This window comes from Notolabrus celidotus, chromosome 14, assembly GCF_009762535.1.
Source record: "Notolabrus celidotus isolate fNotCel1 chromosome 14, fNotCel1.pri, whole genome shotgun sequence".
Lineage (NCBI taxonomy): Eukaryota > Metazoa > Chordata > Actinopteri > Labriformes > Labridae > Notolabrus > Notolabrus celidotus.
The window spans coordinates 10,972,398-10,986,773 of record NC_048285.1 but is presented as its reverse complement, the minus strand read 5'-3'; the positions used below and the strand labels follow the sequence as shown (position 1 = coordinate 10,986,773).

Below are 14,376 nucleotides of genomic sequence, written 5' to 3'. Positions count from 1 at the left end.
TGGTCACCCTCTGGTTGCCTAATACATGCTCTGGCTTTTTTTGATAGCAGTTATCTTGCTGTTCCTTTATGTGTGGCTGCCTCTGCCCATTGGTGCCAAATCTGCCTACTTCCTACTCCAGTGTCACTCTCAATGTTATGTTTCATGGAGCTACAGCCTTACACGAACCTCTTTTATCCATATTAAACATCAGAAATCAATTGATTCACGTCTCTAGAGGCTGGTTTATGATATGAAACATCAACGACCAGAAAGCTAGCTGCACGTCATTAACACCTGCAACCAGATTTCCTGGAATCTACCGTACATAGTTACAGCTACACCAAAACACTCTGCAATTATTGAGGACTCGCCTGTCGTATGAAAGTGTCACTCCTGCTACCCTGGCGTTCTCGCAGCTCATGGCGAAGAAGAACAGTGACAGAACGTAACCAATCAGAGACGTGCCACAAGCGAACTTGGCTGCTCCCATGATGTTCAGCTTCAGCCTCTTCATCAGTAGACCACCAGAAAACATCCCTAGTGCTACTGCTGGGATGTTGATCACACCTAAGATAATGAAGAATGACTCAGATCAGATTATGCTTTGAAGAAAGCCAACAAAATGTAATATTTAGCTGCAAAGAAGTAAACCTCTGAGACGGCATCGTATAAATATTTGAAAAATACTCCCTTGATCAAACGCAGCCCTCTGATATCTTCATTTAGCATCATTGTGAAGACAGTCTCTTTTCTTAACCCATGTCTTTATCTCTGCTTCATAGTCATGCATTCTCTTTTATATGGAGCCACTTTAATCTGCCCAGAGATCTCCCTTGATCTTACCACATGTACATGGATCTTCTTATCTTATGAACGTCATCTTACATCTCGTTTTATATGTGCTTAGTAGGCTAGTTTAGAATATAACCATCAGAGCTTTACTTTAATACATCAGAGGGAAAAACTCTGAGTTCATGGTTTGTTCAGGAAGCAGGAAAGCTTCTCTGTTCTGTGATTTTTCAGCCTGTGCTACACAGGAAATAACACTGAGCAATAACCATGCAGCCTAAATCATACCCATAAGAAAGTTGGCTTTTGATGCAGACTGCCTGAAGTGTTGTTCGATGTACTTGGGCTTGTAGGTGACCATGCCGATGAGAGAGTTCAGCTGAATGATTGTCACGCAGAGGTAGATCAGATACACAGGGTGTCCCAGCAGATTTCGCAAGGTGGGAATGAAGTCTGTTGAGGAATGAACATATGGGGGACAATGAAAAGGAATTTCAAACCATTGTGCCAAAAAAAATGAGAAATTATCAGAGGCAATCTATTAATGTAGCTGGCCCTGTGTGCAGCTGTAATGGTTCTGTTCCATCCTTTGTTCATTCACTGTTGTACTCTCTCTCAATCCCCAACATTCCTCGTCACTCTTCAGCTGTCACTGTCAAAAACTCTACAAAAAGCTCTAACTTTGCTGCCCCTCCTTACAGAAACAACGTTTAAAAGTAGTCTGTGTAGTTTTTGGCCACTAGGAGTGCTATGGGTCAATGTTATTTTGTTGTTTCCATAGACTGTATAATAAATGGACATAGTCTCCAGGATCAATCAATCAATCAATCAATCAATCTTTATTTGTATAGCGCCAAATCACAACAAACATTATCTCAGGACGCATTTACAAACATAGGAGGTCTAGACCACTCTATGTCAAATTATGAACAGAGACCAAACTTCAAGACAGGGTAAGACTCTGACCCCACCTTAATCCATCATGAGCATTGCACATCGCAGTATTTAGCTAGTTACAGTGAGGATGTCGCCCATTTGTTTCCGAAACAGAGTTTTGAAGCTTATCGTCAGCGATGGCAATATTGAAATGCTGACTCAACTTGACTTTGGTTGATCTAGTATGACGCAGAGACGTGGAGTTGAGACAGGTCTTTAGACTCTTTGCTAACAGCTAAATGGTGCCCTTGTTTCAGTCAAGTCAGCCATGACTTTATTTACACAAAACTTGTAAGTTTTATATCTCCAAAGAAAACGTGTTATGAAAAAATTCACCCCCTGTACAGTATGTGCTGATAGAGAAATTAGCTATTCAGACAAAAACTGTTATTTGAACCAGTCTGTACACAAGTTTATTTTTGCTGTAAAAATCGCCTTTTTTGTGTGTATGTGGTTTCCGGTGTTTCTGCAGGCAGCTGAACGCAGACACTCGAACTGCAGTTTTTAACACTTGTGCACTGGCTTCTTATTTTAAGACCAGAAGTGTCTGCTTGATAGTTTCACACCATTACATTTATTGATGGTTGGAGGCAACACACCAAGAAAAGAATATGACTTTAGGTAATCAGGGATGGAAATAATGCAATGGTTGAGGTAATTTTCCTAAAAAACTTGTTTCAAAATATTTCACAAGGAGGGACACTGTTGGCTGACTTGCCAACAGTGGACCTGCCAAAGGACCTGCCAAATGATTTTAGGGAGCAACACAAAATGTTAACAGAATTAATAATGGGAATGTTATGGAAATCTTATAGAAAAATTAAAATATTTCATAAAAATATAAGGCAATCATGGTGAATAATAGTCCCCTTTATTTCTTTATACAGGGTTCTCCACTCATCAAATATTCAACTCATCAATATTTAGAAATCCAACATCTACAGGGACCATTAATAGAATTTAAAAAATGTTAACATCATAAATAAATATAAATAATGAATGTTCCGAATTTCAGACAACCTTACAGAGAAAAAAGTTTAAACATAGTTTCCTTACCTTTGGCCATCTCCATGAAGCTTGTATTGTCGTCTGCAGAATATTTGTTCTTGAGAAGACGAGAGTCTTTGATGAAGCTTGTCTGCTCGGGTGTGCACTTCTCTGAGCCCTGGGGCCCCGGCATGGGCAGGGAGCGTGGCAAAAACCAAAACGGGATGGCCGAGAGGAGTGTGATGACCCCGGCTACAAGGTAGCCTAGCCACCAGGCCCCCACCCAGCGAGCGTCAGCTGGGGTGATGGTGATGGTCTCTGTGTTTGGGAGGTACATAAAGTGAGATTTATTAAAATGCCAAGGAACTGCAGGTTGATTCAAGTAGGCTTCATGTTTTAGTGGGTTATGTTTAAACACTGTTTGGTTAAGAAAGACCTCCTTTCTCTCCACCTACTCTCTATGTCCCAGTCTTCTCTTCTAGTCTTCCTTCTGATACTCTTTTTCTCTCGCCCTTGCTCCCCTGCACTCTATTTGATTGAAGCCTATCATTGGACTCTGTCCTCCATCTCCCTCACCATGCTTTGTTCATTAGCTAATTGATGCTAATCCTGCACACCTGTTCTGAGTCTTGCACATGCACACGTACTGCATGTGAACCATCTGATAAAACCAGGTCTCAGTTTTATGAATGAAAAGACCTTTTTCAGGGAAAGCGCATGTTTTTATGAATAAAACTATGGAAGGCTCTTTGTTACTTTAATGTCACAGTCAGGCAGGTCGGTTTCACAGAGATCTAGCATGCACTTTAAACTACACTCAGTCATTAATGGCATTATAATGAACACTTTCCCTTCTTTGATAAAAGTCTCTTTTTAAAACTTTTTTTCGTACTTAAAATCAATCTATTACAGTATCTGATTCATGACCCTCTTATAGAACATGGGACAGTTTAAGAGTCGACTAACGGTCACTGATGAATATTTAATTATAAATCTATAATAAAACATTATTGGGTTATGTAAATAGTAGAAAGCTGGAGATGGAATCTAATAACATTTTTTTAAAGATATATTTTTTGTGAGGGGGGGGGGGGGGCTTAATTTATAGTGGAGAGGACAGTGAATAGTGTAGGAAACTGGGAGAGTGTGGGGGAATGGCTATTCAAACCCAGACCACCTGCTACATGGGCACACAACTTATCCTTTAGGCTAAGTCCATTCCAGACATTTTTTAAATACAAATTAATTTACAAGTGGTTCCTCCAACTCATTCTAGCCATTATCTTCTCTTTCCCAGGTCAATAAGAAAAAAAGAGAAGTATGCTTCCATATGATGTATGAAAACAAATTGTTCCATCCAAAGGTTGTTCCCAACCCATTAAATCCAGAACTGTTTATAAGTCTAGGAACAGTTACTAACACTTCTATTATATCTAATGCTTTGATCATAACATACTTAAAATGAACTTGTTTTTTTAAACTCACCCATTTTTACAAATCCAATGTCCACGTAGATTTTGGCACAAATGGAGCCCAACAGGTAGCCAAAGACAGGACCCACCACTGAAATGGTCTGCACACAGCCTAGAGTATGATAAACACAGCCAGAGAAACACAGCACAAAAACTAGTTAGGACTCAGCCGAGGCAGATGTCTGTATAACATGAGTCTGGTCCTGCCCAAGGTTTCTGCCTGAAAGTTTGTCCTTCATGCTGTAACATGCTAAATGCTGCAAAGTGCTCTGCTCATGGTGGATTAAGATGAGATCAGAATAAGTCCTGTCCGTAAGATGGAACTGGATCTTATCCTGTCTTGATGTTGGGTCTTTGTTAAGAATTTAACATAGAGTATGGTCTAGACCTGCTCTGTTTGTAAAAGCATCTTGAGATAATGTTTGTTGTGGTTTGGAGCTATAAAAATAATGATTGATTGATTGATTGATTGATTGATTGATTGATTGACTCTGCCTCAGCTATACTCATAATCTGCTATTGTTCATATTGAAGCATCACAACACTGCAAGAAATGGAGTCTTAACCCTGCATGGTGTTTCTGAGAGGGCTTATATATGAGATTGTGCTCTGCAGAGGGCTGTTGTTTGATGCAATACACAGGTAGCATCTTGATGGACTTTCATGCTGAAAATTGAAAGCTTTTGAAATGTTTCTATAAGGTCTGCACCATAAATGGTAGAGAAATTGGCAATAAGCATGTCCCAAAAGACTGCCTGAGGCCTGAAACAGAATAAACAAAATAATGACAAAAATGACATGTTCAGACGCCAAGCATTTCACACTCAGTAAGCAAATGTTATATCTATTTGTGGATATATGAGATTTGCATCCACAATATTTGGACAGTGAGATGAAGCCTCAGCTAATGGAAAGCTACCCTAAGATTAGTGGGTGACTGATCATTTAGTTTTGACTGCAAGGCCTGGCTCGAAAAGATGGTGGAGGATGGAGAAAAGAGTGAGATAAAAAAAAGATATAAAAATATATGTTGTAAACATGCCAGCAAAGACATAGGAACTGCAAGTATACACATTGCAGTGTGTCCTCATATTGTGAGGCGCCATTGATTGCAGAGTGTAACTCTCTGATGTTACACAAAAGAGCACATTTAGCATCATTGTCTGATCTGAAGTTAAATATGCAAGGACTTCTGGGTTCCTTTTTTAGTCTGTGCAAACATTTGATCAGAGTGTTTCAACAATGAGCGGTACAGCAACAAGTAGCGCTCTGGACCTCCTAAGCTGCTGGCTGCGGCCCTGAGACGGTGCCATGCTGGGATTAACACCCCAAAAGCCATGGACAGCTAATACAGAACCAAACCAAAGTGAAGGTTTACGCATCTATAGATGGAAATGTACAGTTAAATAGTTTGATCCCCTCTATTTGTACATCTAATGTCCTGGCTAACACAGACAGCACACACAGGACTTTTCACTGTGACTGTGGATGTCCAGCTTAGTGAAATATCTTCACAGACTTCATTATCTAACCATACACACTTTTACAGATAGCTTTCAGAATGACAGAGATGTATATCAATAGTGTTATGAACTGTACAGTCAAGGTTTCATAGAGCTGCATTAAAATATAACTAGTGTCCAATTGACGTCATATACAGGGCCTCTGTACAGGGGCGGGGGGGGGGCTGAGGAGAAGAGTAACATCCTGAGGTTAAACACAAATTTGTGAGTTTACAAAGTTGCAAATTTGTGGGAAAATGTAGCAAACATGTCTGATTAATGTGTTCAATTTGTTGGATTAAAGTGCCAAATTTGTCAAAAAAAAAAGCAACATTTGTAGGATAAATGTGCCAAATTTGTCTTACAAAAGTGTTAAATTTGTAGGATAAAAGTGTTAAATTTGTAGGATAAAAGAGCCAAATTTGTCTGACAAAAGTGTTACATTTGTAGGATAAAAGTGTTACATTTGTAGGATAAAAGTGTTAAATTTGTAGGATAAAAGAGCCAAATTTGTCTGACAAAAGTGCCAAAATTGTCAGATAGAAGTGGCAAATTTGTTGCGAAGAGACTCAGAAAAGTTCGTTAGGAAACTTCCCACTTTCACACATCAGACGCTGCTGCCTTGTACCATGATTATTTTTTTTTTGTGCATGGAATTTTATCAATGATCAAGTGTATCTCAGTACCCCTGTGGGTGTTTTTTCTTACCAACATACAGCGCTGCATTCTCCTCCGATGCAAAGTCATCAATGTAAGAGATCCCAAGAGGCTGCACAGGTGTCTCTCCAATCCCTCGCAAGACATTTCCCAGCAGCACGTAGATCCACATCGACAGGTTGGACTCCCCTTCACAGCCTGCAGGAAAAGGTGAGCATCATCAGACATGTTTACTCTGTTACACTAGTGTTTGTGTGTGTGTTTGTGTTTGTGTGAGTGTGTGTGTGTGTGTGTTTAACTGCTTACCTGAGGCTGGCACTTCTTGTAGTTTACTGTTTTGGGTCAATTCTGCTGCTGAGCCCACATGACAAGGCGAAGGGTTCATTGTTGAGTTCGCAACCCACCGGACTGATGTTTCAAATTCATACCTGAACAAGATACATGAACAAAACAGTCAAAAAAACATGACTTTGCTGCAAGAGGATTTCCAAAGTAACATTTCACTAAGAAAGTTCCTTTTGTATTATCCTGAGGTATAGCATATGTTTAATTAGTATTAGGCTATTCCAACAGTACTTGCCTCAGTACTAAGAACTGTACTGAAGTAAAGCAGAATAAGCATGAGCAAAATATCATGTGTTCCTGTTGTATCTTATGGAAACATGACCTGCAATTGTGCCCATTAAACATTGTTCTTATTATACATCCACACGTATTCATTGCCTGTCAGTTATGTGTCTCATGTAGACAAGATGGAATAGGCTGCTAAAGAATGAAATGCACATATAAAAAACACATATTACACAGACTCCAGCTGCTACAACTACCACTATCCGTCTTACTATTATCATCTCTCTCTCTCTTCATCTCCTCTATCCCTCTTTCAAACCCCAACTCAGTTGAGGCAGATGTGTGTCTAACATGAGTCTGGTTCTGCTCAGGGTTTCTGCCTTCTATAGGAAGTTTGTCCTTGCTGCTGTAACTTGTTAAATGCTGCAAAGTGCTCTACTCGTGGTGGAATAAGATGAGATCAGACTCAGTCCTGTCTGTTAGATGGGACTGGATCTTATTCTGTCTTGACCTTGGGTCTTTGTTAATAATATACCATAGAGTACGGTCTAACCTGTTATGATTGTCTTGAGATAACGTTTGTTGTGATTTGGCGCTTTATAAATAACGATTCATTGATTTATTGATTGACATGTTTTAATTTAATTACTACAAGGCTGACTGGTTCAATGATTAACACGGAGATATGTATCTTTGCAGAGTAGCTATAGTGCAACTGCTATGGGTATATTGCAAACTCAAGCATTACTCGAAGGGAATTGTGTCTCCTGGCTCAAACATATTCAAATATTTTTTTCAATGAGTCTACGGTAAGCAGCAACCTCCGGCCGCGAGAATTGAAGCCAATGCAGAAGTGCTAAACACTGCAGTTCATCAAGTGTCCCCTTGAGGCTGGCTCCAGAAGTACTAGAAAACCACAAACACACAAATTCAAAAAGGCGATCTTTACAGCAGAAATAAACATGTTTACAGCCTGGTACAAAAAACAAGTGTAGTCTGGATAGCTCATTTCTAGATTGGCACACACTGTACGGGGGTGAATGGTTTAATTACACGGCAATTTCGAAGGTATTGAGATTACTAGTTTTCCATTACGAGAGGCACAGCTGACTTGATTGACAGGCGGGAACACTGTAGCTGCTGGTTTGGAGGCTTAAAGCCCGCCTCTTTACGTTACACTCGCTCGACAGCAGTTAGGTTGACTTCAGCATATCCAACATGGTTCCCGCTGACGATTGGTTTCAAAACAGCTATTTAGAAACAGTTGCATCCATTATTTATACAGTTTATGGTCTAGGGCAGTGATTTTCAACCACTGTGCCGTGGCACACTAGTGTGCCGTGACAGAACGTCAGGTGTGCCGTGGGACATTATCAAATTTCCCTTAATTAGTCCAAAAAAATATTATTCATATACTGCAAATAGTTTGCCATGTAGTGTGTCTGTGCCTGCAGTGTAGTGACTGGTGGAGTAATTAAATACTTGTCCATGTACTGACCTGCGCTACCCATCCACTGGGTGGCAATAAAGCTCACTAATGACATTGTTAATTTAAGACAATAGAATTAATTAATGCGTGCGTGAGGTGTATGTGACTAGACGTAGGCGTACAACAGCGATGGATAAATATTCAAAAAGGTAAAATGAAAACTCCAAACAGGGCCCTGGACAAAATTCTAACCCGGATGAAGAGTATAATATGGGTGGTTGAAAAGGCAACTTTTATGAGAAAAAATTACAAAAGTGTCTGCGAGAGCCCTCAAAGCTAGCTACTTAGTAGCTGAACTCGTAGTCAAATCAAAAAAGCAACACATTGTGTCAGAGACATGAATACTACTTGCAAAAGCCATTGTAAATAAGATGCTTCGCCCTGACGCAGTTAAAGAAGTAGCCAAAGTCCCTCTCTCAGATAAATAGATTCATATATTGAGAGAACTAAATGTGTCATTTTGTGAAACTTTTGGTTGGTGGTGTGACTCAGGATTTTTTTTAATGTATGAAACGTGCCTTGGCTCAAAAAAGTTTGAAAAACACTGGTCTAGGGTTGTAGTAAAAAAGCACCAGGCACTTTTGAACTTACCGTCCAATGATGAAATGAGGCAGAGCGATAATAAAGGTGCCAATGGACATCAGAACACAACCCACCCCTATGATCTTCGGTCGATGGAGCTTGGCGCCAAAGTAGCTGACAAAGGCTATCACCATTAGGTTACCTGAGAGGATGGAGGAAACCAGAAATAACAGTGTTATTCAGCTCTTTGTGACATTGCATGTAATCAACTTTATTATTATCATTATATCACTGGATGAAAAATAAGTGTCTTGCTTTCTCATGCAAGAAAAGATGACCAAATGCAATCGAGAGACCAAAAAAATCTCAGCTTTGATAATACATGACATTTTCAAGAATGATCATACCAATTAGCATGAAATGTCCATATGAAAAGTGTTACAAGTAAACTGAAGGCTCATCTGTTATGTATATATGTAATCTGAGAGGCAGATGGGGTTGTGAGCTCACACGTTATACATTATCCCAGAGATTCCTCTCATCTACAGCATGAAGCACTGAAGGTGTTAGATGTAATACAGATCAAACAATGCCAGGGATTGGATCATGACCACTTCTCTACCCGTCAACTTTTAGCAAGTCTGTGATTAGTGATGTGGAAAATAAATTATAAAGAGGTGGAAAAAAGATAAGCTTACACTGCCTGACCTTATTCTATTGTAAAGGTTCATCTGTTCGGGATGACGTCAAACCCTCTGACACTCCCCGGCTAGTGACGTGTGTGTGTGTGTGTGTGTGTGTGTGTGTGTGTGTGTGTGTGTGTGTGTGTGTGTGTGTGTGTGTGTGTGTGTGTGTGTGTGTGTGTGTGTGTGTGTGTGTGTGTGTGTGTGTGTGTGTGTGTGTGTGTGTGTGTGTTTGCGTTTCTGTTTACAAGTGCGCTGCAATAGAAGGAGAGAGACGGAGAGATGGAGAAGAGATTTCAAGTAATTAGGAGTACATGTGTGTTTCTAAGAACTCCCTGAAGCTTGTGCTTGCCACAGTTTAATACACTGTATACAGTGTTTTGACTGTTAGATAGCAGGCTGTGTGTTCGTCTTTGTTTACTTTCAAACTTAGATTTCTGTGATCATTTCTTCATTTGTATTATAGTATGTACGAACTGCATGCAATGTATCTTTCATTCATCTTGGATACAAATAACCTGAGCTCCTCCATCAGAGGTTAACCTTCCATCTCTCCTCTCCCTTCACTTCTTCATCATTTTCATCCTCCCCAATCTCACAACATGTGTTTCCCCTTTGTCTTCCCTCTCCTTTCTCTTGTTCTTACACTTCCCTTTTCGTTTCCTCTTTTCAAACACATTTGTATTTCCTCTTCACACTGCCCTGCAATGCTTCTAGGTTACCTTGGCAACGGTCCTATAGAAAAAGCTTGTTGCCTAGGCCACACGAGAGAGGCAGCTTTCACAAGAGGTGGAATGATGGAGAGGTGGAGAGATGGATGGAGAGATTTCAGGAGCATTCAGCTCTTGCCGCAACGAAAGTGCCAACCTCACCTTTTCCTCCATCAGATCTGAAAACCCCAACCTCCACCCGAGTAACACTAGGCTGCATGCTCTACCGCCATTTTTTTTAAAGTAAAATTTGAACTATTTTCTTCTATGATGACACCAAGGACCCAAAACTGCCCCCTAAAAGCAAAAGAAAAAAAAACTTTTATTTTTACAGATTGATGTCTCTGTGGGTGTCATCTTGTGCTGAATTAGCCTTTTAAAACCAGCCTACAAACAGGACAGAGTACAACAGTCATTCACTGTTAAAATAAATCCCAAGACAAAGGATGCACTTACTATACTTGTGGTATATATACAGATCGTACGTAGCTGGACGTTTACAAAAAGTTGTCTGTGGGTGGCCTAAAGATTCAAATCCAGTGTAAGTCTAAGGATGTCAGACTATCAGTCAGCCTGCTCAGAATCCAGTATTTCAATGTGACATAGTTGACAGTATTTACAATTCAAGTGGCACCTGAAAATGAGCTTAGAGGGGAGACAACACCGCTTCACATCAGGCCCCTGCTCACCCAGTTGGGATTCTAATTCACATAACCACCCACTCACTTTGCATTATCCCTCATTTATTAAATCTTTAATACTTAATTCATATTGGTCAAACCCCAATTAAACTGTAATTAACTTTCAACAGCAAAAGGACCCCAGTGACAGCCTGGTCACACTTATGAAATCAAACCAATCTGTGGAAAGGCGTCCCACACATTTCACCCCAGCTTGTTGACACTGTCACAAAAAAGTACGTTTCTATTAGCATTCTAAATCAGTAAGCATCGTGGTAATTTCTGTTTCAGGCTGATCTTGAGAGTTGGGAAATGAGAACAGTTACTGGACACAGATGTGAGAGCAGCCTGAGGAGATGCTGGGCTCCAACCATCTCCCCCGAGAAATGGCACCAGAGCTGGTGAGTGCACCTTTAAGTTGACGAACACTATAAAGTAACTTTAACCATTAGCATTAGTGATAATAGCAGTGGGCATTTGTAAGTAAATATCTCCTGACCTGAAGGATCAGTCAGTTTCCGAACAGACTGAGATTGTTAGTACACTGGGAAACTTAGAGAAACAAAACAGTAATAAATTGTTACTTTTGAGCAACAAATACATGGATGCTGATATAATATCTATGATTAGACAAATTGAATTGATAATATTGCAAAATACCAGTACAGCACGATCAAAAACATGTATCTTATGCCATTTGTAGCCCCCCTACAAATGGTTGGTCCTTTTTTGGTATTCTGGCGTCTTTTGAATTATTTTTGTATTGAAATTATTGTGTACCCTTAAGGCAACCTTCACTCTCTGCATGAGAAAATGAGTTGGATCTATTGAGATAAATAAGTTGGACAGTGCTATTTAAAAAATGTCTCCAGAGAGCAAGTCAGTTTGTGTAACACTTGGACAACAGGTTATTTTGGACTGTCCCGAAAGGTCTGTCCATTTGTAGTTGACTTCACATCAGATAAAAAAAAACAATACCAGCTCATTCACAAATGTATACAAAAAGTATCGAGAAGATTTTTGCATAACAAAACCTTAACAAATCCTGAGTTCAGCAAAAAAAGCCAGGTAAAAGCCTGTTATGTCCCTACTTGACGCCTTGATTCACCACGCTCACACACTTATACACACACTCGGTCCTTTTCTAGGATGCCTGATGAATCCTTTATCAGCAGCTTGAATATCTCTGTGACCCATTCATATTTCTGCCCAGAAAGACAGAGAGAGAGAAAGGTGGGGAGCCTATGACACAGAGGCTGCGAGCGGAACAACAAAATAACAGCAGAGCCTGGAAGGCATACTCACCTATCTCAAAGCTCCCATCAATGACTCCTATTAGGTAACTGGGGATGTCAAAGCGCCTCTCCAGCTGAGTTATTGTACTCTTCATGTAGCTCCCCGACAGAGCCTTTGCAAAATAGGCGAAGGACAAAGCCACCAAAAACATCTGGGAGGAGAGGGAAAGGTGAGAGGAGGAGAGGGGAAGAAACAAAAAGAGATTTTACATGAAAATGAAAGCAAATATTTCATTCATTCATTCAGACCTCATTTTGAGGTGGTTTGAGATCATCATCTTGAACTGAGAGCATAAGAAATGAGAGTCTTATCTTGTGTTTATTACAGGTCAGGATATCATTGAACAATCTGTAATTCATTATTGATCGCAAAACAAAATAGCTGTTAAAACAGAAACAGAAAGAAAGTACAAAAGACAGAAAGAAAAAAGAAAAACCGACAAAAGAGTAAGAGAAAGAAAGACGGATGTAGAAAAAGAGACAGAGAGAAAGAAAGAAAGAATGAAAGAAAGAAAGAAAGAAAGAAAGAAAGAAAGAAAGACCAAAAGAAAAATTAAAGAATGAAAGACAAAGAAAAACATAAAAAAGAAAATGTAAGAGAAGAAAGAAAGAAGGTAAATGAAAGAGAAAGAGGGAAAGAATCATCTATGCATTTCCCACACTGGGTGCTCGGGCCCTAAGAAAACTTTGCTGCACAGTAGAATGCTCTTGGAAACTTTGTTAGCAGGTTTTCAGTGGATTTTTCTAAGAACAGCTGGTTTAATGGAGCTCTTTGAATTCACAGTAAGTAATGGTTTACTTTATCAGAATAATGATCTGGCCTTTTTGGAATCTGCAACAATGGAATGCATTGTGACATTTTCATTCAGCACGTTCAATTGTTTTTTTATGTGCCAAATAAGCTCTGGCCTCATTGTGATTAAAGATCACTAAAAAGCGATTTGTATTCAGACTGTGAGAATTTGAACAAAGCCTCTTTCTGACCTGTGACCTGCTTATGTTCTCAGCTCATTGATGTCACTCACCTAATACGCTTGGGCCAGAGCCACACATCATCCCACAATGTTTATTTTTGTATTATTTGTGGCCCCAAAAACAGAAGCCAGTTTATCCTACATTTCTAAAATAATGATGATGATTGTGTTGAGGAAGTTCTGAGATGGTGCTTTAAGCAATCTGTGAGACAATGGAACAATGAAGCACCCAAGTCTCTTCAAGTCCTATTACAGTAATTACTCAAAATGAGAGAATAACACTGAGCAGCAGCTTAGAGTCAATAGGCCGTGCCATGTCCCTCCCAGCCAGTCGAGGAACCAAACAATTCTAAGAAAACTTAAAACACAGCCCTGCCATCACCATCAGTATTATGATAAGCTGCTTGAACACCATTGTCTCACATCACTTTTATGTGGACAAAAAGGAACAAGAGTGTCTGATCTCATTTGATTAATTTCAGCATGAACCAACTTTCATGTTGAAAGTTGAAGAAAAGAAAAGAGGAAGAGGAAAAGACTCTAAGATCCACATCCTGTCCTGCCTTATCGTCTCAATCTTTCCTCAGAGGGAAACTTCGATAACATTGCATCATTTTTGTTATGGCAACAAGAGGACACAAGAGTAACTTTCATAGAAAGTCATTTGCCGAGAATGCTTTTCCGAACAGTCGTTATCTTTAAAACAACAGCTACTTTGAAATAATATCAAAGACTCTTTGTTATTTTACTCAACTTGATGGAGTAGATAATCTGTGAGTTAATGCTTGAAAAATGAAGATGTTAATTTCAAATCAACAGAATTTGATCTTCATTGCACTTAACATAGAGGCTCTTGTGGTATATGTTTCCCCTTAATCTAAGTCAGTAAACAATGGAACATAAAGTTTCTGCGTACATGGCAAACGCAACAAACTTGCCTCTTACAAGCAGACAGGTACTATCTGTATCAGCAAACAAAGTAGTGAGTGTACTTGTACGACTTCCTGGTTAGCAGAGCCAATACCATACTTTGATGGAAAGTGATACACAACTGTATTTATTTCTGTCATTTCTTTACTGTCAGTTTTTTGTAGTTATAATACGATAGAGATGGCCCCATAAATATGA

The 14,376-nt window shown here is 39.6% G+C and overlaps 1 protein-coding gene and 1 long non-coding RNA gene across 3 annotated transcripts in view; one reads left to right on the top strand and one right to left on the bottom strand.

Annotated features, from left to right (window-relative positions):
- Positions 1-14,376, top strand: part of LOC117825022 — a 50,735-nt gene that overhangs the window by 7,494 nt on the left and 28,865 nt on the right. Inside the window, exons 2-3 of the long non-coding RNA XR_004633766.1 lie at positions 6,387-6,535; positions 11,271-11,380. This is a non-coding gene — a long non-coding RNA (uncharacterized LOC117825022). The remainder of the gene's footprint in view (positions 1-6,386; positions 6,536-11,270; positions 11,381-14,376) is intronic.
- Positions 1-14,376, bottom strand: part of LOC117825016 (solute carrier organic anion transporter family member 1C1-like) — a 30,883-nt gene that overhangs the window by 9,420 nt on the left and 7,087 nt on the right. For both annotated transcript variants that reach the window (XM_034700597.1, XM_034700598.1), the window contains exons 3-10: positions 12,285-12,426; positions 8,976-9,108; positions 6,632-6,753; positions 6,377-6,523; positions 4,180-4,278; positions 2,764-3,012; positions 1,060-1,224; positions 354-549 (exon numbers count right to left, since the gene is read on the bottom strand). In XM_034700597.1, coding sequence (XP_034556488.1) covers positions 354-549; positions 1,060-1,224; positions 2,764-3,012; positions 4,180-4,278; positions 6,377-6,523; positions 6,632-6,753; positions 8,976-9,108; positions 12,285-12,426 — 1,253 coding nt within the window. The remainder of the gene's footprint in view (positions 1-353; positions 550-1,059; positions 1,225-2,763; positions 3,013-4,179; positions 4,279-6,376; positions 6,524-6,631; positions 6,754-8,975; positions 9,109-12,284; positions 12,427-14,376) is intronic.